This window comes from Dipodomys merriami, unplaced genomic scaffold (assembly GCF_024711535.1).
Source record: "Dipodomys merriami isolate MVZ:Mamm:240054 unplaced genomic scaffold, mDipMer1.0.p SCAF_2, whole genome shotgun sequence".
In the NCBI taxonomy this organism is placed as follows: domain Eukaryota; kingdom Metazoa; phylum Chordata; class Mammalia; order Rodentia; family Heteromyidae; genus Dipodomys; species Dipodomys merriami.
Window position 1 is genome coordinate 39,422,236 of NW_027203381.1, and position 26,248 is coordinate 39,448,483.

A 26,248-nucleotide genomic window follows, 5' to 3' on the forward strand; every position below is an offset into this window, starting at 1 on the left:
GCCTTGGCTTCTACTGCCTAAAGCAAACAATGCGATGTCGCTACATGGAAGTCATCCCATCAAAGCTGACAGGCCATCCAGATATTCTGGTGTCCAAAGAGGGGCTCCCTAGGACCCTATTAACCATAAAATGGCCAACTCCTGACTTCATCTTTTGTAAAAGGCAAAGCGATTTTTCATTTCCTCTCCCAATGCTAGCTGGCGAAGGACCAGCTGGCTGCTCACTGAACCGTAATGCATAGAACTGATCTTGATGGGAACACAAGATTCCCTGTTAAATATCAAGAAGTTCCCAGGTATGGCTCTTTCCACAGGGACTATGATTAATGTAGTAATATTTCTCTTCAAATATAATCTAAATACTTTATTCCTGTGAAGTAGCTGGGGGGAAAATGTATGCGACCCAATTAACTACTTTCCAGAGCTTTCTGCGTTCAAGATGGGGCTGTCCTGGCGTCTAACCATTTCTCTAATGGTGTCCTAAGCTTCAGCCCTTGGAACTCCAGCCAGGCACTCCACTGGGCACTTGCTCTTTAAGGACAACAATGGCTCAAACACTTTGATGTGTAAATAATTTAAGAGCCAATTAAATATTAACAGGATTTCTAGACTCTTCAAAAGAAATAAAAAGTGAGAGATATTGGCTGCACACAAAGCACCGCTTGAAAGCTGGATCAGGAATGGAAATGCCACATGTGAACTAATTTGAATTAAGAGATTACACATCCACCAGGACGCCATGATCCAAGTATTTATCTTAACTAAAGAGGCCCCATTTACTGCCTTCTGGAGTTTGAACTGGGTTAAAGGCTTGGTTCATATACTCTTGAGAGGGGGTAGAGCTTTTAGACGGTCATAGGTTAGGGGGCATGACCTTAAAGGGGATATTGTTGTCCATGAGTCATTTGGCTATGTGCTCCCACTAGGAAGCACTGTCTCACCTCAGGCCCAAAAGCAAGAAGGCTAACAGACTACAGGACTGACACTTCTAAAACCAGAGCCAAAAGAATCCTTTTCTCTTTGATATTGACTATTTCTGGTCTTGGTTATAGTACCAGAAACACACTGCCCCTTCACACACAGTACAGCTGACGTCTTGGATCAGAGTTATACTTCCAGAGCTTGGAGCCAATGAACAGGGCCCACAGTGAACAGAAGAAACATGAAATCAAAGCCACTTTTAGTCTACAAGTCCTCCTCCCTCACTCAGCACTTCATGGACAAGCCATCCCACAAGGGCAGCTGGCAAACAATGAAGGGGTCTTAATGCAGCTTACACCAAAATCTTTGTCTAAAGGCAGCTCCTATAAACAGCCCAATAATGCATGATTCGCCCATGAGATCATTCCAGACTTGGTCTCTGTGTGGGAATATGCTTGGTGTGAGGAAAGAAATGCAGCTTGTGAAAGTGTAATTTTCCACCACGAAAAGAGATGTTTCTGGGGAAAGTGGGTGGGGAGGAAGGAGGATGGGCCTAGGGCCAGGCGGCAGCATTTAGGCTTGAAGGCTCTCTCTAAGAATAGAAGAAGCTGTTCTCTGTGTCACAAAGTGATCAAGGCTCAGGAAGCAGACCCAAGTGGATGACCTCATCTGGATGCCCTGAATGCCAAGAGCTAAGGACACACACACGATGTAGGGGCTGTTGATAATGTAAAAACACGCCCCCAGAGACACCTTGTACTCCACTGCAATGTCACATTTGGCCTCTTTTTGTTGTTGTTTCTTGGCCAGTACTGGGGCTTGAACTCAGGGCGTCAGGCTCTTGCTCAGCTTTTTGGCTAATAGCTGGCTCGTAACTATTTCAGCCATGCATCCAGTCGGCTGGTTAAAAATAAAAGCCTTGGGTTTGTCTGGCCCTGAACCTCGATCCTCAGATCTCAGCCTCCTGAGTAGCTAGGATTACAGGCATGAGCCCCCAACACCTGACCATTTGCAGTTTTTGATGGCATGTGTAGTAAATGAACCCAGAAACTACTGCTTAACCAAGAATTATTCACCAAAAGGGAATAATTGTGTGCACCCACACAACACACTTTGCAGAAACTGTTTTTTTTTTTTTTGCTGCCATCACGACCTCTGATCACAGGTTAGTTGGATTCATCCCTACTTTCCTCTGGCCAGATCCATAGACAGAATTGCCTACCAACAGCCAAACATTTCAGGAAAGAAAGAACACTGGGCACTGGCACCATTCTTTATGCACAGGGTCAGTCCTGGGACAAGCCCTCAACACAATGCCTATAGTCTCAAGCATTCGCCTCTGGGGACTGGCAAGTCTGGAATGCAGAATACACTGTCTCATGAGAGTCTGGGTTGTAAGCGGACATGGGCCGCCATAGCACCCATTAGCCTTTACCTAGGGTACAAGGGCAGAAAAGAGGAGGAAGCTGGGAGCACCTTCCTCCCTATCAACTAAGCCCATGCATTGCTTTGCAGCTTTCAGATTCTCTACTGCTGGTGTCATGTTGTGGTCCTAGAAGACAGGTTGGGGGTGAGGAAGAGCATGGTCTCTAGTAAAAGTGCTGGGCCAGCAGTTTGCTATGTGGAAGAGAGTTCAGAAAGTCATTTTATGTGCTAAGGGTCGCCCAGCCAAACCACAAATCCACGCCAGAACAGAGAGGGTGACTAATGTTGAGAAGAGACAGGAGGAGTCAGGCTGCCCTTGTAACTGCAAAGAGGAAGAGGAGAGGGTTTAAGACCTGGATACTTCCAGAAAATGCTACAATTTACAAGCCTTGTCTGAGAAGAGGGGCCTACAGCGATGGAAGGTTTGGTGTCACAGTTACAGAGGAAAGGATGGGCAGCATCTCTTTCCCTCTCGGTAACCGGCTCAGCCAGCATGTTGTAAAAGGTAGCTATGGCAAGAAAGACCCAAACAACCATCTTCACATTCCATATGAAGTCAAGAAAAAAAGGCCAACAGGGGCTGGGAAGGTGGCTCAGTGGTAGATCACTTGCCTTGCATGCATGAGGCCCTGGGTTCGATTCCTCAGCACCACATAAGCAAAAAGAAAAAAGCCAGAAGTGGCGCTGTGGCTCAAGTGGTAGAGCGCTAGCCTTGAGCTGAAGAGCTGAGGGACAGCACCCAGGCCCAGAGTTCAGGCCCCATGACTGGACCCCCCAAAAAAAGGCCAACAGTAGCTTTGTTGAGGTGGTGAGCCCAATATTACTTTTGCATATCTTTTTTTCCCCTCCAGTACTAGGTGTATGAACTTAGAACCTTCTGCTTGCTAGGCAGATTCTCTACTACTTAAGCAATGTTCCCAGCCCTTTTGCTTTAGTTTTCAGATGAGGCCTTAAGCTTTTTGCCCAGGTTGGCTTGGATCACAATCTATCTACCTATATCTCCCACATAGTTGGGATTATAGGCGTGTACCACCCTTTCTGACTTGTCTTTGAGATAGGATCGCATTGATTAATTTTACCCTGAGCAGAGATCCTCTTATCTCTACTTTCTAAGCAGCTCAGATTACGGGCATGAGCTACCACACTCATTCCAAACTTACTTTCATAAGTACAAAAATTAAAGATTAAATAAAAGCAAAGCTGAAGATGTAACCATGCATAGAAACCCCACTGCTGGCTAATGCATTATGAACCATGTTGGAGTAGATCTAGAAAAAACTAAGAGATAGCTCTATGACTGGGTAAAAACAGACCTGCAGGTGACACACACGACTCTCCTGACAGTCGTCCTATATAATAGCTCATTTAGTATTCTCGAAGCTTCCCAAGCTTGATGCTACAGTCAGCTTCATAGAGCAGAGCAAACCTGAGGTCAGGAAGACAGGTTAATTTATCAGAATGGAGGGTCTGCCTGACTGCTGCTTACTGTGTACCACAGCTCAGCCTGGCCCAGACCACCATCACCATGGATGGGCTAGGACATTTAAGGACTGGGCTTTTCCTAAGGGTAGGGCGTCTCCTCGTCCTCAGTTCTCCACAGCACTTCCACGCTTAGCTGCTTTATTGACTGGAGCTCCATAAAACTTGTATTGGAAGAGTAGCTTTTTTTTTTTTTTTCCCTGTTAAGGGAGAAATCCACAGGACTAGACAGTCTGAGTTCTTGGTAGCTCCAAAAGTCTCTGCTTGAGCTGTAATGTTCCCTTCCTACTGAACTCACTGCAACTGGCATAACTCAAATTAGCTCCCATTTCCAAGACCTTTTAATTAGTTAATAATTAATTGGTGTTCATGGCTGATGATCTTCCACTTGAGCCACAGGGAAAGCTTTAATCCTAGCTACTCTCAGCCTCCTGAGTAGCTAGGATTATAGGCATATGCCATGGCTGTCCAGCTTCAAACACATGCCCTATAATGAAGGAGCAGAGCTCAGGGATATGCCTAGAAGTGGCAGTGCCCTATGTCCAGGAAGGGCCTCTCTGGCCTGGGAAGTGTATTTCACTCACCATGCTCAGCCTGTAGGCTGCTGCTGAGATGGAATCCACCTGGGGAAAGGTTGGCAGGACTGCAGGCTCTTGGCTGTGGAACTTCAAAGGAGTGGAATACAACCCACAGCCCATCTTCAATACAAGCAGGCCAGTTAGTGCACCTATCTTGGGACACGTGCACCTGCTTACATAGCTTGTGCAAGGGGCGGGCAGTATGGACTAGAGGGCATGTGTGATGGGGTGGGGGGCGCGGCGGGTACTCCCCTTCACCAGAGACACAAAGAAGGGCGAAATCCCCTCTCCCACAGCGCCAGGCTTCATTGAACTTCCTTCTTCTAAACTAGCCCAGGCTCCACCCACATCTGTCCCTTAAGCAAAAGCAGCCCACAGCAAAGGAAAATCATCTGTGACTTGCTCAAAATAGGGCCATGTGCTATTCACACTTTGAGCCTATGATACTAGCTTGAGGGGTAGACAAGCTGATTTGTTCGAGGACTAGCCTTTGGTAAGCAACTCAGCCAAAGCCAGGAGACAGGAAGGGGGCCCTGTCAAAGACAGCAGAAGCCAGGTGTGGCAGGGTTGACATGGCAATGACTACATGACTGGTCATGTAGTGGGGCCATGCAGAAAAGGTCATAATAGCCTTTTTTTTTTTTTTTTAATTTTTTTTATTGTAAAGATTCTATACAGAGGGTTACAGTTACATGAGTGGGGTAATGAGTACACTTCCTCTTGAACATTGTTACCCCCTCCATTGTTTTCTCCCTACCATCCCCTCCCTCCCTCCCTTCCCCAAGGTTCTTTTTTTTTTTTTTTTTTTTTTTGATTGTGATTAAGTGATTACTTAATTTCCGGAAATTCACAGTATTGTGGAATAATGATGCTCATTTAAAGTCACATGTTCATTCTAACTTTCCTGGAGCAAATTGTCTATCACAGTCTGTAATATATAACGGTGTTCATATGTTATATACCATACACGTGATCAGCAGCATGGGGATATTTAGTAGTGGTTCAACCAGATGAGTGGGAGTTCTTTGTTTCTTAAGTCCTGTTAGTTTTGTCATATCACCTAACATTTTGGATTTATCATCCGCTTATCAGGGAGACCATGTACTGTTTGTCTCTTCGTTCTTGGCTTACCTCGCTCAACATGATTCCTTCTAGCTCCATCCATTTCCCTGCAAATTCCATTATTTTGTCATTTCTAATGGCTGCATAATATTCCATTGTGTATAGATACCACAATTTTTGGATCCATTCATCTGTGGTGGGGCATCTAGGTTGTTTCCATATCCTAGCTATTGTGAACAGTGCTGCAATAAACATGGAGGTGCACGTGTCCTTGTATATTGGTTCCTGTTGTTCAGGGTAGATGCCTAGAAGTGGTATGACTGGGTCATAAGGGAGGTCAATCTTTAGCTTTCTAAGGACCCTCCAGACTGCTTTCCAAAGTGGTTGTATGAGTGTACATTCCCACCAGCAGTGTAATAGCGTTCCTCGTTCTCCACATCCCCTCCAGCATTTGTCGTTGGCTGATTTGTGGATGTGGGACATTCTGACTGGGGTAAGGTGGTATCTCAGGGTTGTCTTTATTTGCATTTCCTTCACCACCAGGGATGATGAACATTTCCTCATGTGTTTCTTTGCCATTTTTATTTCTTCATTTGAGAAGTCCCTCTTTAGTTCCCTTGCCCATTTAGTAATTGGTTTGTTAGGTTTGGGAGGGATTAGTTTCTTGAGTTCCCTGTATATACAGGATGTTAACCCCTTGTCTGATATATTGCTGGTAAATATTTTTTCCCAATTAGTTGGTTGTCTTTCTAGCTTGGTTGCGATAGCTTTATCTGTGCAGAAGCTTTTTATTTTAAGTTAGTCCCATTTGTCGAGTCTCTCTCCAATTTGTTGTGACCCTGGGACTCTGTTCAGGAAGTTCCTTCCTGTGCCTATTAGTTCAAGTGTCTCTCCTACTCTGTCCTGCAGTAGTTTCAGAGATTCAGGTTTAATGTTAAGGTCTTTAATCCATTTTGAGTTGATGTTGGTGCATGGTGATAGGCTGGGGTCCACTTTTAGTTTTCTGCATGTGATGCCCAGTTTTCCCAGCACCAGCGGTTGAAGAGGCTGTGTTTCTTCCATTGTATGTCTTTGGCTCCTTTGTCGAATATCAGCTGGCTGTAGGCCTGTGGATTTATTTCTGGATCTTCTATTCTGTTCCATTGGTCTTCGGGTCTGTTTTTGTGCCAGTACCATGCTGTCTTTGTTATTATAGCTCTGTAGTAGAGTTTGAAGTTCGGCATGGATAGCCCTCCCATATTGTCTTTATCCCCTAGAATTGTTTTGGCTATTCTAGGTCTTTTGTTGTTCCATATGAATTTTTGGACTGTTTTCTGTATTTCAGAGATGTACGTCACTGGGATTTTAATAGGAATTGCGTTGAATTTGTATATTAGTTTTGGAAGTATTACCATCTTTACTATATTAAGTCGGCCTATCCAGGAGCATGGGAGGTCTTTCCATTTCCTAGTGTCTTCTGCAATTTCTTTCTTTAACTTTTTATAGTTCTCATGAAATAGTTCTTTTACATCTTTGGTTAGGTTAATTCCTAAATATTTTATTTTTCGGGAGGTTATTGTGAATGGGGTTGCTCCCTTTATTTCCCTCTCTTCCTGTACATTATCAGTGTATAGGAAGGCAACTGATTTTTGTGGGTTTATTTTGTATCCTGCTATTTTGCCAAAGTGATTTATGATTTCTAAGAGTTTGGGGATGGAGTTTTTGGGATCTTGGAGGTATAGTATCATGTCGTCTGCAAAAAGGGATAGTTTAACTTCTTCTTTTCCTATGCGGATCCCTTTAATGTCTTTTTCTTGCCTTATTGCCCTGGCTAAGGGTTCTAGGACTATATTGAAGAGGAGTGGAGACAGTGGGCATCCTTGCCTTGTTCCTGATTTTAGGAGAATTGGTTGTAGCTTTTCCCCATTAAGTATAATATTGGCTATTGGTCTGTCATAAATGGCTTTTATTGTTTTTAGAAATGTTCCTTCTACTCCTATTTTCTCCAGAGCTTTTAGCATGAATGAATGTTGAATTTTGTCAAAGGCCTTTTCTGCATCTGTAGCGATAATCATATGATTCTTGACCTTGGCTCTGTTGATATGTTGGATTACATTTATTGACTTACGTATGTTAAACCATCCCTGTGTCTCTGGGATGAAGCCTACCTGGTCATAGTGAATTATTTTTTTTATGTGTTTCTGGATTCTGTTAGCTAGAATCTTGTTAAGGATCTTTGCATCTGTGTTCATCAAGGAGATTGGCCTGTAATTCTCCTTTTTGGTTGGGTCTTTGCCTGGTTTGGGGATGAGTGTGATATTGGCTTCGTAGAATGAGTTTGGGATAGCTCCTTCCTTCTCTGTTTCTCTGAAGAGCTTGAGGAGTATGGGTATTAGTTCTTGTTTGAAGGTCTTATAGAATTCTGCTGTGAATCCATCTGGTCCTGGGCTTTTTTTTGTTGGAAGACTTTTGATAGCTTCCTGTATCTCATTATAGGATATTGGCTTATTTAATTGGTTAACTTCTTCTTTGCTCAGTTTGGGCAACTTGTATTTCTCTAAAAATGCATCCATTTCTGCCCGATTTTCTTCCTTTAGAGAGTATAGCTTTTGAAAGTAGTCTGTTAGAATTGTTTGGATATCTTAGGTACGTGTGGTGATGTTTCCCGTGGCATCCCTAATCCTATTAATATGGGTTTCCTCTCTTCTTTTTTTAATTAATCTAGCCAATGGGCCATCAATTTTGTTTATTTTTTCAAAGAACCAGCTTTTTGTTTGGTTTATTTTGGTTATGGTTTTCTGATTTTCTAATTGGTTAATCTCTGCTTTTAATTTGGTTATCTGGCTTCTTCTAGTAGCTTTAGGTCCCATTTTTTCCTGTTTTTCTAGCTGTTTTAATTGCAACATGAGATTATTTACTTGGTCTGTCTCCATTCTCTTGATGTGGGCACTGAGGGCAATAAATTTGCCCCTCAGGACTGCTTTTGCTGTGTCCCACAAGTTTCTTTGTGAGGTGTTTTCATTTTCATTGAGTTGTAGGAAATGCTTTATTTCTTCTCTGATCTCTTCTGTTATCCAGGCATTGTTAAGGAGTGTGCTGTTCAATTTCCATGTATTGGAGAAATTTCTGCGGTATGCTTTGTTATTGAGAGCTAGCTTGATTCCACTGTGGTCAGATAGGATACAGGGGATTATGTCGATCCCTTTGTATTTGCTTAAGTTCCTTGCATGAACTATGATATGGTCTATTTTGGAGAAAGTTCCGTGAGCTGCTGAGAAGAATGTGTACTGTGTTGTTTTAGGGTGAAATACTCGGTAGATGTCAGTTAATTCCGCTTGCAGTATGGCCTCTCTTAATTCGGTAGCTTCTTTGCCAATCCTCTGGTTGGTAGACCTGTCCTTTGGTGAGAGTGGTGTGTTAAAGTCTCCTAGTATTATCGTATTGGGATCTATTTTATTCTGTAAGTTTGAGAGCATTTGTTTGACATATCTGGGTGCACCAATATTTGGGGCATATAAGTTGATGATGGTTATATCCTCCTCTTGGATTGTTCCCTTTATTAATATGTAGTGTCCGTCCTTGTCTTTCTGTACTGATTTTAATGAAAAGTTTATTTTGTCAGATATCAGGATAGCTACACCTGCTTTCTTACTGGGGGCGTTTGATTGGTAGATCCTTTTCCACCCCTTCACTCTGAGTTTGTTTGTATGTTTGGCTGAGAGGTGGGTCTCCTGAAGGCAACAGATGGATGGGTCTTGTTTTCTTATCCAGTCCTCAGTTCGTTTTCTTTTAATTGGCGAATTCAGCCCATTTATATTAAGAGAAAGTATAGAGAGATGCATTGTTGTCCCTGCCATTCCGTTTTCCTAAGTTTTTCTTTTTTCCTTTCCTCCTGTGCTTGCTCAGTTAGACTTTGAGTAACGCCTGTTTGGGGCAGGCCCCAGTTCCTGGCTGCTTTCTTCAGGTTGTGTCCCCCCTCTTAGAATTCTTTGTAATGCTGGCTTAATGTTTATGTATTCATTTAGTTTTTCTTTGCTATTAAAAGTTTTCAGTTCTCCATCAAATGTGAATGCTAGCTTTGCCGGGTAGATCAGTCTGGGTTGGCAGTTATTGGCTCTCAGGGCTCGTATGGTGCTTTCCCAGGCTTTTCTTGCATTCATTGTTTGTGTGGAGAGATCTGCAGTAATTCTTATTTTTTTCCCATTGTAGTATAGCTCCTTCTTCATTTTTGCTGCATGCAGGATTGTTTCCTTATTATTCAGATCTATCATTTTTACTATAATGTGTCTAGAAGTGTTTCTCCTGGGGTCTTGCTTGTTGGGTGTTCGATAAGCTTTTGTGATGTAGTTAAGATGGTCGTTTTTGAGGTGGGGAAAATTTTCATTGATTATATTGTTAAATAGGTGGTGCATTCCCTTGCTCTGGAATTCCTCACCTTCGTCCACTCCAATTATGCGAAGGTTAAATTTTTTAGCATTATCTGCTTGCTCTTGAATATCCCTTTGGTTTGAGTAATTTTTCCATATCTGTCACTTTTTGGTCCAGTTGGTGTATTCTGTCTTCTGTATCTGACACTCGACCTTCCATTTCATTCACTCTGTTGACAGTGGCTTCTATTGTGGTTTGCATGGAGGAAATGGATCCCTTTATGGATTCAATGTTGGTTCTCAGAGTACTGATCTCACCTCTCAATGAGGTATGCATTACCTCTAATTTGGCGTTTATCTCACTTCTTACTGAGGTTTGTGCAGCTTCTATTTTTGCATGCATCTCTTGTTTGATACCCTGTATCTCTTTGGATAGTTCATCCTTGTGCTCTTTCAATTTCTGATCAATTTCTCGCTTTATTTCTTGAGTCATTGCCTCCAGCAACCCTTGGAAGTAGCCTTTGTCTTCCATTCCTGCTTTGCTCCCACTGGGGCTCTCCCCTGTGTGGCTGCTGGCTTTTGAGGTGAGCTTGCTGTCCTGGGTGGTAGTAAACCTTGTGATTTTTCTCTGTGATTTTCGCATGGAGGTTCAGGAGACTGCTCTTCAATTTTGTTTTGGTGTGTCTGTCTTTGCTTGGTTGCTGATTCTGTATTGGTAGAGAGAGTCTGTGCCTGATCTGGGTTCTGTTGGGAGCCTATTTCCAGCTGCTATTCTGACTTACTTAGGATTCTCAGCTCTCTGCTGTAGATTGCTGGCAGTTCCCGCCTTTGGAAGGGTTGAGCAGCCTAGACTGCTTGTGTTTGCTCCTACGGGTGCTCTTGTGAAGAACAGATGCTCTGGATGCACTCTCCCAAATGCTGGAGTCTGCTATGGGCTCCTGATGTGTTTTTGTTTGTTTGTTTTGGGCTGGTTGTGGGCTTGAACTCTAGGTTTGGGTGCTGTCCCTCAGCTTTTCAGCTCAAGGCTGGCACCCTATCATTTGAGCCACAGCACCACTTCTGACCCTTTTTGCTTTTGTGATGCTGAGGAATCAGATCCAGGGCCTCATACATCCAAGACTATCACTCTATTGCTGAGCCGCCTTAACAGTCTGAGCTCCTGCTTACTATCAGGTGCTGGCAGCCTGTGTTGCCCAATTCCCAGTCTAGGGTATATGGGTGGAGTTTTGGTGGGGTTTGGGCTTCTCTTGTCCTGGGCCTCCAGGTCTTTTGTTGTCACAGGCGTGCTTCCCTGGGGAGTGTTGTTTCCTGGCTTTCTCCCCTCTGTTGAGGCGTATGCTCAGCTTTTTACTTCAATTGGGAGGAGTTGGTTGTGTTGTTCAGGCGCCGGATCCCCGGGCCTGGTTCCGGCCCCAGCCTGGAGCGCGCTTTTTAGGCCTGTGCTGATGTGTATACCACCTAGGTTATGCAGCCTGGAGCGCACTCGTTAGGCCTGTGCTGATGTGTATACCACCTAGGTTATACAGCCTGGGGGACACAGTTCAAATTTCTTCTACTGTTGGTAGTCTTGACCCAGGGGCGCTGTTCCTGGCTTGGGCATTTAAGCTCCCTTCCAGGGGTGCTCTTGCTCTAGCCTGGCCAGCTGAGTGTGCTCCACGGGCTGGTGGAGCTCTCAAACAGTTCCCAGTTTTAGTGGGTCCTGTGGTCCGGGTGTTGGGGTAGGGAGTCTAGGTCAGGGTCTGGGGATTCCCTCCAGCTCTGGTCTCCCTTGAGGGATACACTTCCCCTGTGGGGTACTCACCCTGGAGCTGGTTGTTTCTGTGTGGTGTAGGTCGTCAGTTGTTGTTGCAATCCGGGCTGGGTTGGGCGGTGGTGGCTCTGTGTGATTCTTTTCTGTCTCTGCCTCTGTCGAAGCTGTCGGGTCAAGAGTGTCCCCGCTCAGACAGCTTCTTCGCGGTACCTCTGGGGCCCGAGTGGCCCCGCCGGGTCGTTGCGATCGTGATCGGGCGGGCGGGTGGGTGGTCTGCAGACAGTTCCCTTTGCGTGCTGCTGGCGGTTTTGGCGGGATGGAACCTCTCTGCTCGGGTGGAGAGTGCCGGGTCGTTGCGATCGCGATCGGGTGGGCGCGCTGCTGGTGCCGAGTGGCTTTGGCGGGATGGAGCCTCTCTGCTCAGGTGGAGAGTGAGGGGTGGGGGTGGGATCCTCGTGGAGACTCCCGGCTGGTAGGCTTCTCTGTTCCTGGCGATCCGCTGTTCTGTAAACCAGTACCTGGTGATCTGAAAGCGGCCCCCTGTGTCTCTGCTGTGTCTCTTGGGGCTCCCGCAGCCCCCGCCGGGCCGGCTGGCCGGCGGCTTGGCGCACTGCCGCGCGGCCAGTAAAGGTTGGGGGAGGGGTCTTCGCTTTTCTTCTGAAATTCTTCTTTTCCTCTGTTTCTTTTTTGTTATTCTCCGCCTCTGGTTTTTCTCTGAGTGTTCGTCTTTTTGTTGTTGTCGATCTCTTGGGGAGATTAAGCGTTGGAGCTCGAACTCTCTTTTTGGTTGGAGAGAGCTGTGGCGTTTCCCTACTGCCCCGTCGCCATCTTGGTCCCCCCTCCATAATAGCCTTTTAACTCATACCCGTGTGCAGTGGTATGTATCTGTCAACCTAGCTTCTTAGAAGGCTGAGATTGGGAGGACTGGAGTTTTAGGCCAATCTGGACAGAAAAGCTCCTGAGACTCTATCTCCGTGGAGGAGAACTGGATGCAATGGTGTGCTCCTGTCCAACAACAGTGAGAGGTCTACAAGAGGCATATTTTGTTTTCTATGCATCCCAGCAGGAAGTGAGATTCTATCTTTAAACAACACCAGCAAAAAATAGGTCTGGAGGCCTGCTTCAGCAGTAGAGAACCTGACTATCAAGTGCAAGGCTCTGAGTTCAAACCCTAGTACTTCTACACTGTACAGGAACAGAAGGCAGAGTAAACCTACCCCTATAAATAGCTCAGCACAGGCTCTCTGCCTTGTTTGTACTGTGAATGAGACAAAACAAAAACAGACCCAACAATAACAGCAAAATAAATACCACCCCCAAAAAAGAAAGTAAAACAAATTAAAAAAAAAATTGTTCTGTGTTTCAGGAGCCTGGTTACTTGCCATTGTTGAAGAAGATACATCCAGCAATGTGACTGATCTTCTCATGAACTATTGGGTGCTGGTATTGTTCTCATGCACTGCATCTAGACCTGGGAAAGGCTTCTATTGTTCCTAAATTCCTTTCTGGGTGGTGGGGCAGCCTGGGTACAAAGGGAAAGGTACTAGGGAGGTCCAGTGGGTGGCACTTTTATCGTCATGTCAGTAAGGTACCTCAGCAGGTCTGTATCAAATAGATGCTACCCCATTACCACACACTTCAGTCTCACAATAACAATCCAAATGGAGGAATTAACAAGACGATTTTTTATGCAAGACTCTACCCAGGCTGGTTGTGGTGGCACATGCTTCTAATCTCAACTAGGTAACTTAGGCAAGACCCAGTCTCAAAGTAAAAAGAAAATAAATAGGAGTGGCAGTACAGCTCAGTGGTAGAACAGTAGCTTAGCATGTGTGAGGCCCTGGGTTCAATCCTCAGCACTGTAAAAAGGAACTAAAAAGCTGATTCTATCCAGAGATGCTTGGAATTTGAGATCGGATGATCCAGTGCCACAGGGTAAACCAGTAATCTCTGAAACTTTCTGAAACTCAGCCACCAGCATCCTCAGGAGGTGACCTCCATGTGGTATGCCTTCCAATAAGAACCAAGCTGGTCCTGACCATTGAACTCCACCATCACCCAGAGAGGAACAGCAGTTAGCACTGGCTGCACACTGATGGTCCTTAAGCAGGCCCAACTCTGAAGGGGAAAACAATTTTCAAACTGTGTATCAGCAGACAGAGCTGCCTCTGTGAGCTGACTATCCCAATCTCCCACCCTGGTCTCCACCACCTGGGGAGGTGGCTGAGCTCTGCTCCCGTCTAGCCTCCTCAAGTTAACTACTGATAACCTAAGTACTCAACTTAGACAGATTCTTTTTTGTTGGTTGTGGGGCTTGAACTCTAGTCCTGGGTGCTGTCTATCAGCTCAAGGCAAGCGCTCTACCACTTGAGCCTCAGCACCACTTCTGGCTTTCTATTGGTTAATGGGAGATAGAGTCTCATGGACTTTCCTCCCTGGCCTGGCTTTGAACTGCAGTCCTCAGATATCAGCCTCCTGAGTAGCTAGGATTACAGGTGTGAGCCACTGGTGTCCAGGTTATACAGATTCTTATAAGAAATGAGCGAACAGCTGGAAGGCATTTGGTACAGGGCCTAGCACACTAAGTAATATTCCGGTGTTAGCTTTGATACCTCTGTTTGGCACATTCACACAAATGCCTGACTATACCCTCAGTGAGTCCTAAGTAAACATACTTGTCTCTCAGATAGCTTTCCCCCTCAATCAAGGCAGGGACACAGAGTCTGAACTTGGGATCATGGGAACCACCCTGACCTTCAGCTTTGTGCCTGGTAACTTGCATTTTACACTGTTCTCCAGCCCAGGCCAATGAGGCTTCTATCCTGAGGTCCAGCAGAAAACAAGGCACCAACTAGAACTGCAATGTTCAGCAGATCTGAGCATTCTGACAAACATCAAAATTTTGAAGGCTGGATGATTACATATGCAGTCACTGATGGTGGGGAGTGTGAGGAGCACATCCCCTTCATACATTCCTCATTCAGCAGGACTTACCACTTCCACATGAGCAGTATGGACAACCATCTTCTTCAGGAGCCACACATCCCCACTACAGACAAGGGAGCTGGGACTGAGGGCTGACGGTAAGCCCGTGGCAGTCTCTTCCCAGAGCCCACTTCCATCTGTAATTGTCTCTCTCTGTCTCATTGACACAGGGCTGGATATGGCACTGTTGCAACAGGATTCTAGCTTGAATGGGGCTTTATTGAATTCTCTCAACAGGGCAGGCAAGGTCAGCTGTGCCCCCAGGAGGTCACTAGAAGTGGGATCATCCTCTGACATCCTTGCAAGTCCACACAAAATCTGGGATATCCTTCCCCCTCACCTCTAAGGGTAGTGGCAGAGCCATCTCCTGTGGGAAGTCTCCCCATTCTCCTCCTGAAGCACACACCTCCTCCTCTGGGCTCGGCCATGCACGGGCATGGTGTAAGGCTACTTAATTGGGAACTGTTCTGCTTGTGTCTAGTTTATTTTTCTCTTGTCTCCATGAGGAAGCAATATCTTCATGTTCACTTTGTATCTACTGCCTTGAACAGTGCCGGACACACAGTAGGTGCTTACTGGTTCCACGGCATGCATGAATCCTGAATCCCGTGAGGCAGTGGTGTATGTCAGCAGCATGTCAGGGTAGGACTTGGAGGGCTGCAGGGGGTAATGGGATTTTATATCCCCAGTCTAAATGTACTCAAACCTCTTTCACTTGGAAAGCAACTACAAGGATGGTCTTATCTTTTCCAGGGCTGCTTTGGGGCTCTCTAGTTGCCCTGAATTGGAAACTCACCCCTGCCTCCCTGGCACCTATCAGCATTCCCACATTCACTGGGACATACACGATGATACATACATAAGTGGAGAAACCACTCCTAAGATCTGCTTTGGTCAACGGATGTCAGGAGCCAGAATTAGTGCTCATTTCAGGTTAAAAAACCAAGAGCCAAGTTTTGAGGCCACAGTGGAAGGTGAGTCAGGGCCAGCCAAGATGTGGGAGGTGGAGGGGTTCTGGAAGCTGCCACCTTGGAAGAACAGGCCATCTTGGTAGAGGCTTCCTTGTGAAGGAGGTTTAAGTACATCGAGCCACTTGAAGAAGGAACATGAAGTTTCATGGACTTGACTGCTCAAGGTGGCCTACCATGATTCTTCTAATTGCAGCCTCTGATGTGACTTTGGATGACAAGCACTATTCCAAGCCTCATAAACCTTTCTATCAGTTGGCCTTAAGTCACAATCTTCCTGTTTTCAGTCTCCCAAATATCTAGGATTACAGGCGTGAGTCACTAGCTCCTGGCTTTAAAGATCTTATCTACAAATAAGGATAAAGCACTTGGTACCACAGTGAGGAGAGTCCTAGGAATATGAGAATAAACCCAACATAAAGACTTCAAGCACAGGGAAGCCAAACTGTCTTAAAGAAGCAGCCAGGAGGATTTGGCAGTTACCTGCTAGGATATCTTTAGCATCTACTAAAAGTTATAAGTAATCCTGTGTGTAATTTTGTGTGTCTCCCCTACTAGGTGGTAAGTTTGGGAGGACAGGAACCCATCCCTCAGTCCCCATGTGTGTCCCTGGCACTTGGTCACAGGGTAAACACTCAATACCTGATTAAATAATTAAGCTCAAAGCAAAGAATGATGCTGTCAGAGATGGCAGCAAGGAAGCCCAGAGTCTCAAGCCCTGGCTGATATAGGGTATCTATAGATGCTGCCCATCTCTCTGAAGGCATATGTCCAAGCTGTTCATACTCAGATATTCTAGGACCTGGGGCTGCCATCTGCACTTAGTCTAGCTCTCTGGGGGTCACACATTGGGTTGATAAACTGTTACAAACTGGGTTCTCCAGGAAACGGGCTGTCTCTTCAGATCCAGTCAGCTTGTGTCCTTCAGGCCAACTCAATTGCCACCCCAAAAGCTGGTCCTTAATTCCTGAGCTTCAAGATTTGCTCTTTTTCTGGAACACTTACTTTGCAAGGTGGTTCTCAGGTTGCAGATAATAAAAAGTGCACATTTGATACATGGTATGGCTAGTAATGCTCTGTAAGGCACACCTCAGTCCTCCATAAAGGAAGAGAGACAGTCTGTACTATGGGCCTTATATTGCAGAGTCCTGGTAAGGAGCAAGTGAGGTGAACAGACCAGAAATATGACAGACTACAGGAGAGAGAAAGACCATGGTGGGAAGGAAGGCCTGGGCAGAGCCCATGGAGATGGAACAAGATGGATAAATGATAATTCAGCATCAGAGGTCACACTGCCCTCCTCAAGGGTTGTGGGCTGTAGTGTTGGTTGATCATGATGACCACAAGGCAGCTGGCTAGAGCCAACACCCTAAAATATTCCAGATATCCTCTGGACTGAACTGCCCTGTCCTACATACTGGAAGTGACAGCCACTGAATGGGGATGGGGCAAGAGTCTAGACATGAGAGGAATGAATGCAGGCCACAGGGATGGCGAGGAGTCAAGACTGCATAGTAACAATGCTTCCATTACTCCCTTTCTTCTAGAAGGGCTTATGAATCACAGAGGAAATTAAGTCAGGTGCCACTTGGCTGTGATGTTTGCCCAGGGGTGGCAGCTGGTCAGTTTCCAAATTCCAGCCCAAGACTGAAGAGGTAGGACAGTCACAGGGTTTAGGCTGATTCTCTAACCTACCTTTTTGTCCAAAGGCCAGTGTGACCTTGTGCAATATGGTAGGCCCCATATTCCTCTTGCTTTACAGTGTTGGACAAGGTGACAAAACACACAGTCAGGTGAGGACACACACGAACAGACACACACACACACACACACACACACACACACACACACACACACACAAAGAAGCTTTTTGGCTGAAAAGAAAATGGTTCCATTTTCTTTAAATCAAATTCACAAATACTGAATTTGTACCATCAAAGAGAGGCAAGTTCATGAACACAGAAAGGAACGCCACATTATGCACATTGACATCTCAACTTTTCACCCAGGAAAAAATAAAAGCATGCATGCATATACATACCCGGCTTGGGTACAGTCTCGATATGGCAGCACGGAAAATATACTACAGAAGGATCTTCTGCCACTGATAAGGACTATTCTAAAAAGTGAAAAACAAAACAAAAAACAACAAACAAAAACAAAAAGCAACAAACTAAATGTAAAGACTTAAATTGAAAAAAAAAACAACAAAACTTCTACAGCAATTAACCATTCAGGGAATTCACAACAGCATTTGCATACTCCTGCCTCCTCCTCCAACAGATGGTATTCTGCCCTCCTCTGCAAAAGGCAGCCACAGCCCAGCAGAACGATGGCCTCCCCACACCCAAGTAACACCACCTGTGCTGCCAGTGGATCAGTGACTTCACTCCTGCAAGGGAGCTAGTTGTGGGCTGCCCATACAAGACAGAGCAGGGAGCACCCAGTCTTTAGCTGAGTGCACAGTCCTGTCACACTTAAACTACTGAGTTGTGTTCTGCAGTGTACAATACAAGAGCAGGAGTGCCAGAAACCCTGAAAGACACTCAGATGCCTTTACAATCATTAGTGGTTTTTTTTTTTGTTGTTGTTGTTTTAATATGCTGGCAATATGTTAGGTTCTGAGAATAGATGAAGGGAACAATTACATAATCAGTCTTAGCCTCCATTCCTGCTATAAAGAATCTACTGGAAATGGTTCTACATGATGTTCTTATGCAATCAAAAGCCACTTGGAAAAAAAAGTATTACAAACAAAAAACAAAAACTCTCAAAAGTACTTATCTTCGCCTCTGAGAATAACTTTTGCCAAAGGGAATTGCTAATGAAAAAAATAATGGAGAAATTAAGTGAAGAGATTAAAAAACCACCCAAAAACCCCAGCCTTTTTAGCACAAAGTCAATACATACCATATATCAAGCTTCTTTACTTTCACAAATGTTTCCTTCAGTATCATAATAATAAAAATGGGAAAAACACTACCAAGTGCACAAGGTTTGTAATGTTCCCTTTCTTTGGTTCCTGGCTCGTTCTGTAGTCTCAGCAACATGGTATATCCCCTGCACTATATCATGTACCTGTGCTAAAGTACTTGCAGTAACCAACCTTTAAAAAAGAAAATCCTCCTGTTTTATCCCTGTGTTCTTTGCATGCTATTCCTTCACCTGTAATATCCTACTCTGGAACTTTTGGTGAACTCCTATTGACTCTTCAAAGAAGAGTAACCCCTCTAGTGATCATTTCTATCCCTATCTCTTCTGTGCTCCCTCTACAATCATGTAGTGGCATTGGTGCAGTCAGTGCTGCTAACCATTTGCCTGCCTTTTGTTTTGAGGGACAAGTCCAAGGGTTTAGCACACTGAAGCTCCTCCGTGAATGCCAGTGAGAGGTCACTGAAATGCAGTGGTTGCACAGTAGCATAGAGTACCCAGCAAAGGGAGGTCAGGGTTGCAATTACCCCCTAGTGGTTCCTATCTGAAGAAGTGAACAGGACCAACTAAGGCCATGCTCCTAATACCAGATCTGTAATCTTGGTTTGACCTTAGGTAGCTTAACAACTCTGCTGAGCCTGTGTCCTTGTCTAAAACACAAACAACTCTCCCCATCCCCTGCAAAACAAAACAAAACAAAAAAACAGGATAAAGTTGGTATCTTTATTGTGTAGGTGTGTGCTGATATTGCAACTTGAACTCAGGGGCCTGGTTCCTGTGCCTTCACTTTTCATTCAAGACTGACACTCTACCACTTGAACCACACCTATACTTCTAGCTTTTTGATGGTTAGTTGGAGATAAGAGTCTCATGGACTTTCCTGCTTACCTTGGCTTCAAACTGAGATCCCCAGATCTCAGCCTCCTGGGTAGTTTAGTAACTTTAATCTTTTTGGAATATTAGAGTAATATTAGTCCTTCCTGGGAGAATCCTTGGAATCTTGCCTATAGAATGCACCCAATGAATAGCAATTATCTTCTCTGCAGGCCAGCTTCCTGGGTTACCTTTGAGCAGTGTAGTACTTGGGTTTAGAACCTCTCAAGACTTGGTGCTAAACATCCAGGTTACTAAGATGTGTGGTCTATCTAGGATCACATGATGCACAGAACTGTGTCACTGAAGAGAAAGGCTGCTCCTCAGATACCACAGGCCCCCACCCCTGCTCACTGCACTGAGAACACAAATGTCACATCCTGAAAGGGCCATCAAGGCCCCAAAGGCCAGTCCAAGGGTCACAGAAATCATGAGCACATCTGCAGACACCAGCCAACTTCCTTGGGCTCTCATGCATGGAACTCAGCAACAAAGATCCAGACATGCCAATGCCTGTGTAGATCAAGCTGGCATAATAATGGTTGACACATGTATTGATAATATGTTTGATTCTAAATGCTTTAGCATAAGCCAATAAGAGACATGGCAGTGGTGACGTACCAGCAGGTGGCAGACCAGGGATCTGAACTTGGGCTCTTCCTATCGGATGAGTGCTCCTTGCTTACTTGCTTAGTATCTAAGTGTTCCAGAATGGCTTTCCAGATTGGCCTGTGGGTCACCCAGAGGAGTTCAGAACATGGGAGCCACTGTAGGCACCATACAGAGGCTGGGCTCTGCTCAGCCTGGGCCTCCAACTTTCCAGATGAAGGAGTGAGGTTCTTGACACTCCAGCCCTGTCTTCACCATCCAGCCAGCAAGAAACGTGCTCACTGCTGGCATGGCTTGATGTGGGAGCTCTCAGCAGTGCCCAGGAAGGAGGGTGTGGAATGAATTAGCCTGACTTGATGTTACTGCCTTTTCCTTATTCCTCGGTGCTAATGCGTACTTCCTTCCCACACACCAAATTTGTTTGGACATTTTTAATAGAATGAAAAAAAAAATGAGTGACTATCCATGCCAAGTGCAATTCAAGTCTTCTTCCAGCATTTCGACCACAAGGCGCCGGTCGGTAAATAGGCTGCATTGTTCTCTGGGGTGAGTGCTCGTGCTGGGTGGTCCTTACCATGGGGTCTCGGAGAGGCAGTGGATCTCATTCACAAAAACATGCTCCTCTACTGCGCAGGCTAAGTTTAGCAACCATAAACACACACAGCCTCCCAACCATTCCGCTAGGAGGGTTCTCCTCGGGCTGGCCAGTCTTCAGCAGTGGGAGGGGGAAGCCAGGAGGAGCTCTTCCTGCCACTCCTTGGTGCAACCTTCTGCCTCCCACTCTGCAGGTGTTGGAGTAGGAGGTGGCAGAGATCCACATAGCAGCTCACCAACAGGGCTCCCAGGGGGAAAAAATGTGTTTCCTGACGGAGTTCTGGCACCCGGAAGGTCCCACAGGCCTTAGCCAGAGCAGGCAAGAACCAACAAGTGGTGAGTGTTGGCTTCCCGGTTTCCTATGCTGTGAGTATGGCCAGCATGCTTCTAACGGAGGGGAGCATGTGGCCCACCGCCATAGTTAGAACCTGGAGGGTCCATGGGAGTTGGGACTTTGCTCAGCACTTGGGGGAATGTCCACCATGATAGAGAGTTGCCTTCTATAATGTTTGCTTCCTTTGAGTGCTTGTTATTTGCTGGTGAAAGCATTAAATCAGATGTGGTTGTTTGGTGTTGATGTGCAACAACCAAACTCCATTTCCGATGGGCTTCAGAGACTGACCACTCTCCTGTCACTGATGCCAGCACCTTCTGTCCTGTCCCATGCGGTGCCTGTGAAGCCTACATATTTTTCCCCATCTGGGATGCATAACACTTCCCTGGAAATCAAGATGGCCAGGAAGGATTCCATAAAAGATTATGACTTCAAAAGAGGAATTAACTCTGGGGAGATGCGTCTTTTTAAGGAACAAAAGGTCACAGTTCCACAAAACATCTGCAGGGGGTGAAGGTCACCCACAAAAGAAAAAAGCTCCAGAGGGCTGCCGCCCACATGGCTTTCCAAAACTTCTAGGCAGCACGCACGCGCGCCTGCAGCCGGAATGACACCAGCTAGGCGGTCTGCTTGAATGGCTTTGTGTCCGTGCTCTTGGGAAAGAAATGCTGTCGGGTAGGAGGGATCTGACATGGTCACTTTTGATCAAAGAGCTTCTAGAACCTTCCCTAGCTTTGCTCATGAAATACTGGGCTGTTCAGAGCAGCCAGGGGACCCACAAGCAGTTGGCAGACATAGGCCGTTAGTTTCGAATTTGCTCTCACAGGTCACCTGTGATGTTTAACCGGGGGGATATCCTCCAGCATTCGGCTTTTGCCCCAAAGTGGTCTTCTCAGTGCATTTCTAGATCCCTGGGAATCTACTGGCTCATCTATTTGACATCTACTAGATCTCATAAAGGTGGACTACCTCAGGAGAGCAAACGTATTTCCTTAAGGATATTAAAAATGACCTGCCAAGAAAACGACTTCTGCAACAACGTGGCATGAGCCTAGTGATCCCCAAACACATCCCAGGGAACCACACCAGGCTCTGGGAACAAGCAGACACATGTCCTAGATCCACAAAAAAAGAGCCAGTCAGTTACCACCTGAATCTGAAAGAACAAGGGGTGACTTGCCCCAGAACTTCAGGGGCATGAACTCCAGCCTCCAGAGCCGAGTGTGAATTTCTTACCAATTAAAACACTCAGCGAGTGGTGCTCTGTAAAGCAGCCCTGGGAAGTGCATATAGCTGGCATTCAGGTGTGTTCTTTCTGGCCTGGCTCTCTGCCATGTATCACCTCCCAGCTGGGCACCCTGTATGCTCACTGTACTCAGAGAAGACTAACATCAGGACACCAGTGAAATCTGGAAACCCTGCTCCCTTTCAGCTCCACTTTGACCCTCTTTCCCACAGCTACTTCTTCCTCCTCTCACAATACTTCATTAAAGTGGGCACAAAGGGGGCCTTGGCCCCTTTCTCTCTTACCCAAAGAGCTGGCAATCACACAATGAGAACTGAATGAAAAAAGCAGCAACAAGATGAGCATGTTCCTGGGCACCCTATTTTAATACTCATTAGCTATTGGGGGTACGTTCCCAGTTTAGGAAGTACTCCCGTCATGGTTGGATGTACCTCCTCTGGGTACAAGGGCAACACAGACATCTGTGGGGCTTCCAAGAACATTCTACAGAAAGAGATCTGTTCCCTTCTGTCCTGGAATAGGCTGGAGGGGGCGTTCCAGGGTGGGAGTTGTGGGGACAGGGAGGTCTGGGGCGAACAGGGCCCTAGAACAATGAGCCTGCGGCCACACAGCTGGCCTGAACAAGTTCGGTACCTAGTCAGGCTCTGGAGAAGTGAGAAAGAGGATTACAGAGTTCAGGACATCAGGAGCCCTGGACGAAATGCAATGACAGGTGAAGTGGTCAGAAGTAAGGGACTTGGAGGCTGATAGTGGTTGCACAATGGATTCCAGGTGTTTGACTTAGCTGGAAACAACTACTAGCACCTTCTCCAAAGAACCACTTCCATCCTTGCTAGTATTTGCATTACTACAGCACAGGCCTCTACTTTAGGCGAAGGAGGTGCACCTTATCCCACCAGATTTCCCAGAAACAAGTTATATGATCTTTTGCTCCTCCACCTCCTCCCATCAGCAAACATTTTCTAAGCATTCCTTTGGTGCCAGAGGTGGCAGCAGGAGCTGGGAATCTGATGGCGAGTGATACAGACACAAACATCTAATCAAGCCTGAAGGAGCCCTGGTGGGTGGCCTGGAGGGAAGTGGCCTGAGAGATGAAGTGGTAATCAAAGTAAGTAGGACTTACTGCAAGAACCAAAGAACCACCTGAAATCCTCGCTACTCAGGAGGCTGAGATCTGAGGATCCCAGTTCAAAGCCAGCCTAGGCAGGAAAGTCTGTGAGACTCTTATCTCCAATTAATTACCAAAAAGCCAGAAATGGTGCTGTGGCTCAAAGTAGTAGAGCCAGACTCTGAGCACAAAAGCTCAGGGGCAGTGCCCAGCCCCAGGATTGGCACAAAACAAAACTAAACAAACAAAAAGAACTAAAGTAGAGCACAAGGCTCTTCACTGACCGTGCCTGACCCACCATGGTCCTGCTTCCTCTGTGGAGCATGAGCCAACACCCCTGGCACATGCAAAGCGGGGCCTGGCCACTGACCACACCCATGCTGAGCTAGACATTTACTATATCAATTATGTCATGTCATCACTTCAATTTACACTTGTTCATGAGAGATGGAGCACACTAAGGAAATCCATGAAACAAAAAAAAGAAAAAACTCTCCTTTCTATACAAACATCACTACATGCTTCGAAAAATATTTGAGCAAGACAAACTGATAAAACAACAACAACAACAGCACAACAACAAACCACCTTACAGCTGAACACCGCTATAGGCAAGACAATAAATGTAAATAATGAGGGAAATAGCAAGAGCCCCAAAGGATTTTGTGCTCAGGTTCCTGGGTCCAGCAATGGGTGGAGATGACAAGCAAGAGAAGCCAGAGGCACTAACAGACTCTGATCTCAAACTGCTGACTGCTGTGTAAAGACACACCTGGGCATCAACACAACAGCTCAATGGCTTATCACTAAACAAGCCATAAAGCACAAGGCTAACTCGGTATGAGACTTTGCATTTCTTCTAGTGCTCACTAACTTTGTTCCTTAAATAATTACTGTAATAATTCAGCATGGCTGGCTGGACACAAAGGCCTGCTGCAGGAGTCCTCCTGGACCTCTTTGGGCCTGGGAGCGGGTACCAGGGTCCTTTGCTTGGGGGGTGACTGAAGCTATGGCACAGATGAACTCTCAAGAATGGTGATGGGGGGAAGAGCTGTGAGGAGCCAGGCAGTTCGGGATGGCAGTAAAGCTCAAAGATAGTGAGAGCAAGAAGATGCAGTCAGCTGGGGCCACCATGACAAAGAACAGCCAAATCCACGGATTAGCTTCTAGTTCTGGGGGCCAGCAGTTCCTAGACCAAAGTGCTTCTCTTGGAAGGCATGAGGGGAAGGCATGGGATCAGGCCTTTCTAGCTTGTGATGGTCCCTGGCTTGTAGAAGCACTCTAATATTCATTTGGCAGAATGTCCTGACAGTGCCTTTTGGGGGCGGGGAGGGGGGGAAGAAAGGACACAAACAAGTTATTTTGGATTAGACACCCACCTTACTCCTGTATGACCTCATCTTAAACCAGCTCCAAGTGCAATGACTCTAATTTCTAATGTTTTGAGATGGTAGGGATTAGAACTTCAATATACCGACCCCCTCTTTCCCCAACCATCCAATGACATTTTTGAGACAAGGTCTCATAGCCCAGGTTGGCCTTGGGCTCTGCTTCCAAGTGCTGGGATTACAGGTCAGGCCTGTATCACTATGTCCAGCGTTAACACATAAATTTAGAAGGGATACAATTCAGAACAAACAGGGAGGAGGAAAAAAAAATAGGCGAAGTGTCACATAACTTAGAAGTATCTTAGGGGGAGCCTTCTGCTTTTCCAGGCAAGCACTAGTATACTAACATCAAATTTGGGCTTGGTCCTAAACAACTCATTAGCAGTAATTATGTTTCTCCTCTGAGCCCTCAATACTACTGGTGGGGACCAAAGACTCTTCTTCCCCTGGCTTTCAGAATCCTTTCTGTCAAGGAGTGAATTATAATCCATGACTAGCTGAGAGTGGTGGTGTCAGCTCCTGGGGTACACAGCAAGTCCTAGGATGAACTACATTGTGCAATCCTGTCTTAAAAAGAAATACATCAACAACAGGAATAAAAACCTGGGGAAGATGCTGAGTGGAACGGGTTTCCTACCCTCTATCTCTCTCCTATGTGACTTGTCTGATTGCCTGGAAATCATTGGATGAAAACAGCCACAAGGACTTGCAGGCCAAGAACTTTTGCAGCAGTGTCCTCCTACCTCCACACCATTGATTTCTCAACAGCTACAAGAAAAGCCAGCATCAGCATCACTTGCATGCTTTTTTATTGTTGTTGGTGGTGGTTGGGCCTGAACTCAGGGCCTGAGAGCTGTCCTTGGGCTCTTTTGCTCAAGGCTAGTACTCTATCACTTTGAGTTACAGCTCCACTTCTAGTTTTCTGGTGGTTAAATGGAGTTAAGAGTGTCACAGACTTTCCTGCCTGGGTTGGCTTTGAATTGCAATCCTCACATCTCAGCCTCCTAAGTAGCTAGGATTACAGGCATGAGTCACCAGTGTCCGGCTTCTTGCATGCTTTTTATAGACCAGTTTTTGTTTGGACTCCTACTATGCTGAGGCTGACCTTGATCTCCTGGCTTCATGCAATTCTGCCTCAGACTCCCAAGTAACTGGGCCTAGTGGTTTGTATCACTGTGCATGGCCTAACTCTGTTCCTGTTCTTTGGAGACAGGATCTATGTAAACCAGGCTTGGCCTTACACTCCTGATTCTCCTGTCTCAGCCTCCTGAGTGCTGGGATTTCAGGCACTACCATTTCTGCTTATTTCTATGCTTTTTAACAAAGCATGAATAAGAAAGCGTGGTGAGTGTGGTGCTGATCCAGCACCCAGACATGCTCAGAACCCTATAGTTCCTGTATTCTGAGCCCAGTGACTACTCTCATGTCCAGTCAGCCCTCCTTACTGCTCTCCACCATCCATCAGCACAAGCAAGCAAAGGGAGCATAGGGGGCAGTGAGACCTGGTGAGCTGGGAGCTAGAGGTGCCTTTAGGCCCTCAGCTTTTGCTGAGTATTGGTGGTAAACACAGACTAGGATGAAGATGCTTCCCTGCTGGCTTCCCCCTGCTGTGCTCGTGAAATTCAAAAACAAAAACAAAGCTCCAAGAAGA

The 26,248-nt window shown here is 45.9% G+C and overlaps 1 protein-coding gene across 2 annotated transcripts in view; it reads right to left on the reverse strand.

Annotated features, from left to right (window-relative positions):
* Nucleotides 1–26,248, reverse strand: part of Cables1 (Cdk5 and Abl enzyme substrate 1) — a 102,684-nt gene that overhangs the window by 21,504 nt on the left and 54,932 nt on the right. Inside the window, exon 4 of one of the 2 annotated variants that reach the window (XM_070029445.1) lies at nucleotides 17,556–17,633. The exons of the other annotated variant lie outside the window; for it this stretch is intronic. Within the exon in view, the coding sequence (XP_069885546.1) occupies nucleotides 17,556–17,633 (78 nt within the window). The remainder of the gene's footprint in view (nucleotides 1–17,555; nucleotides 17,634–26,248) is intronic. 2 annotated transcript variants of the gene reach the window in all.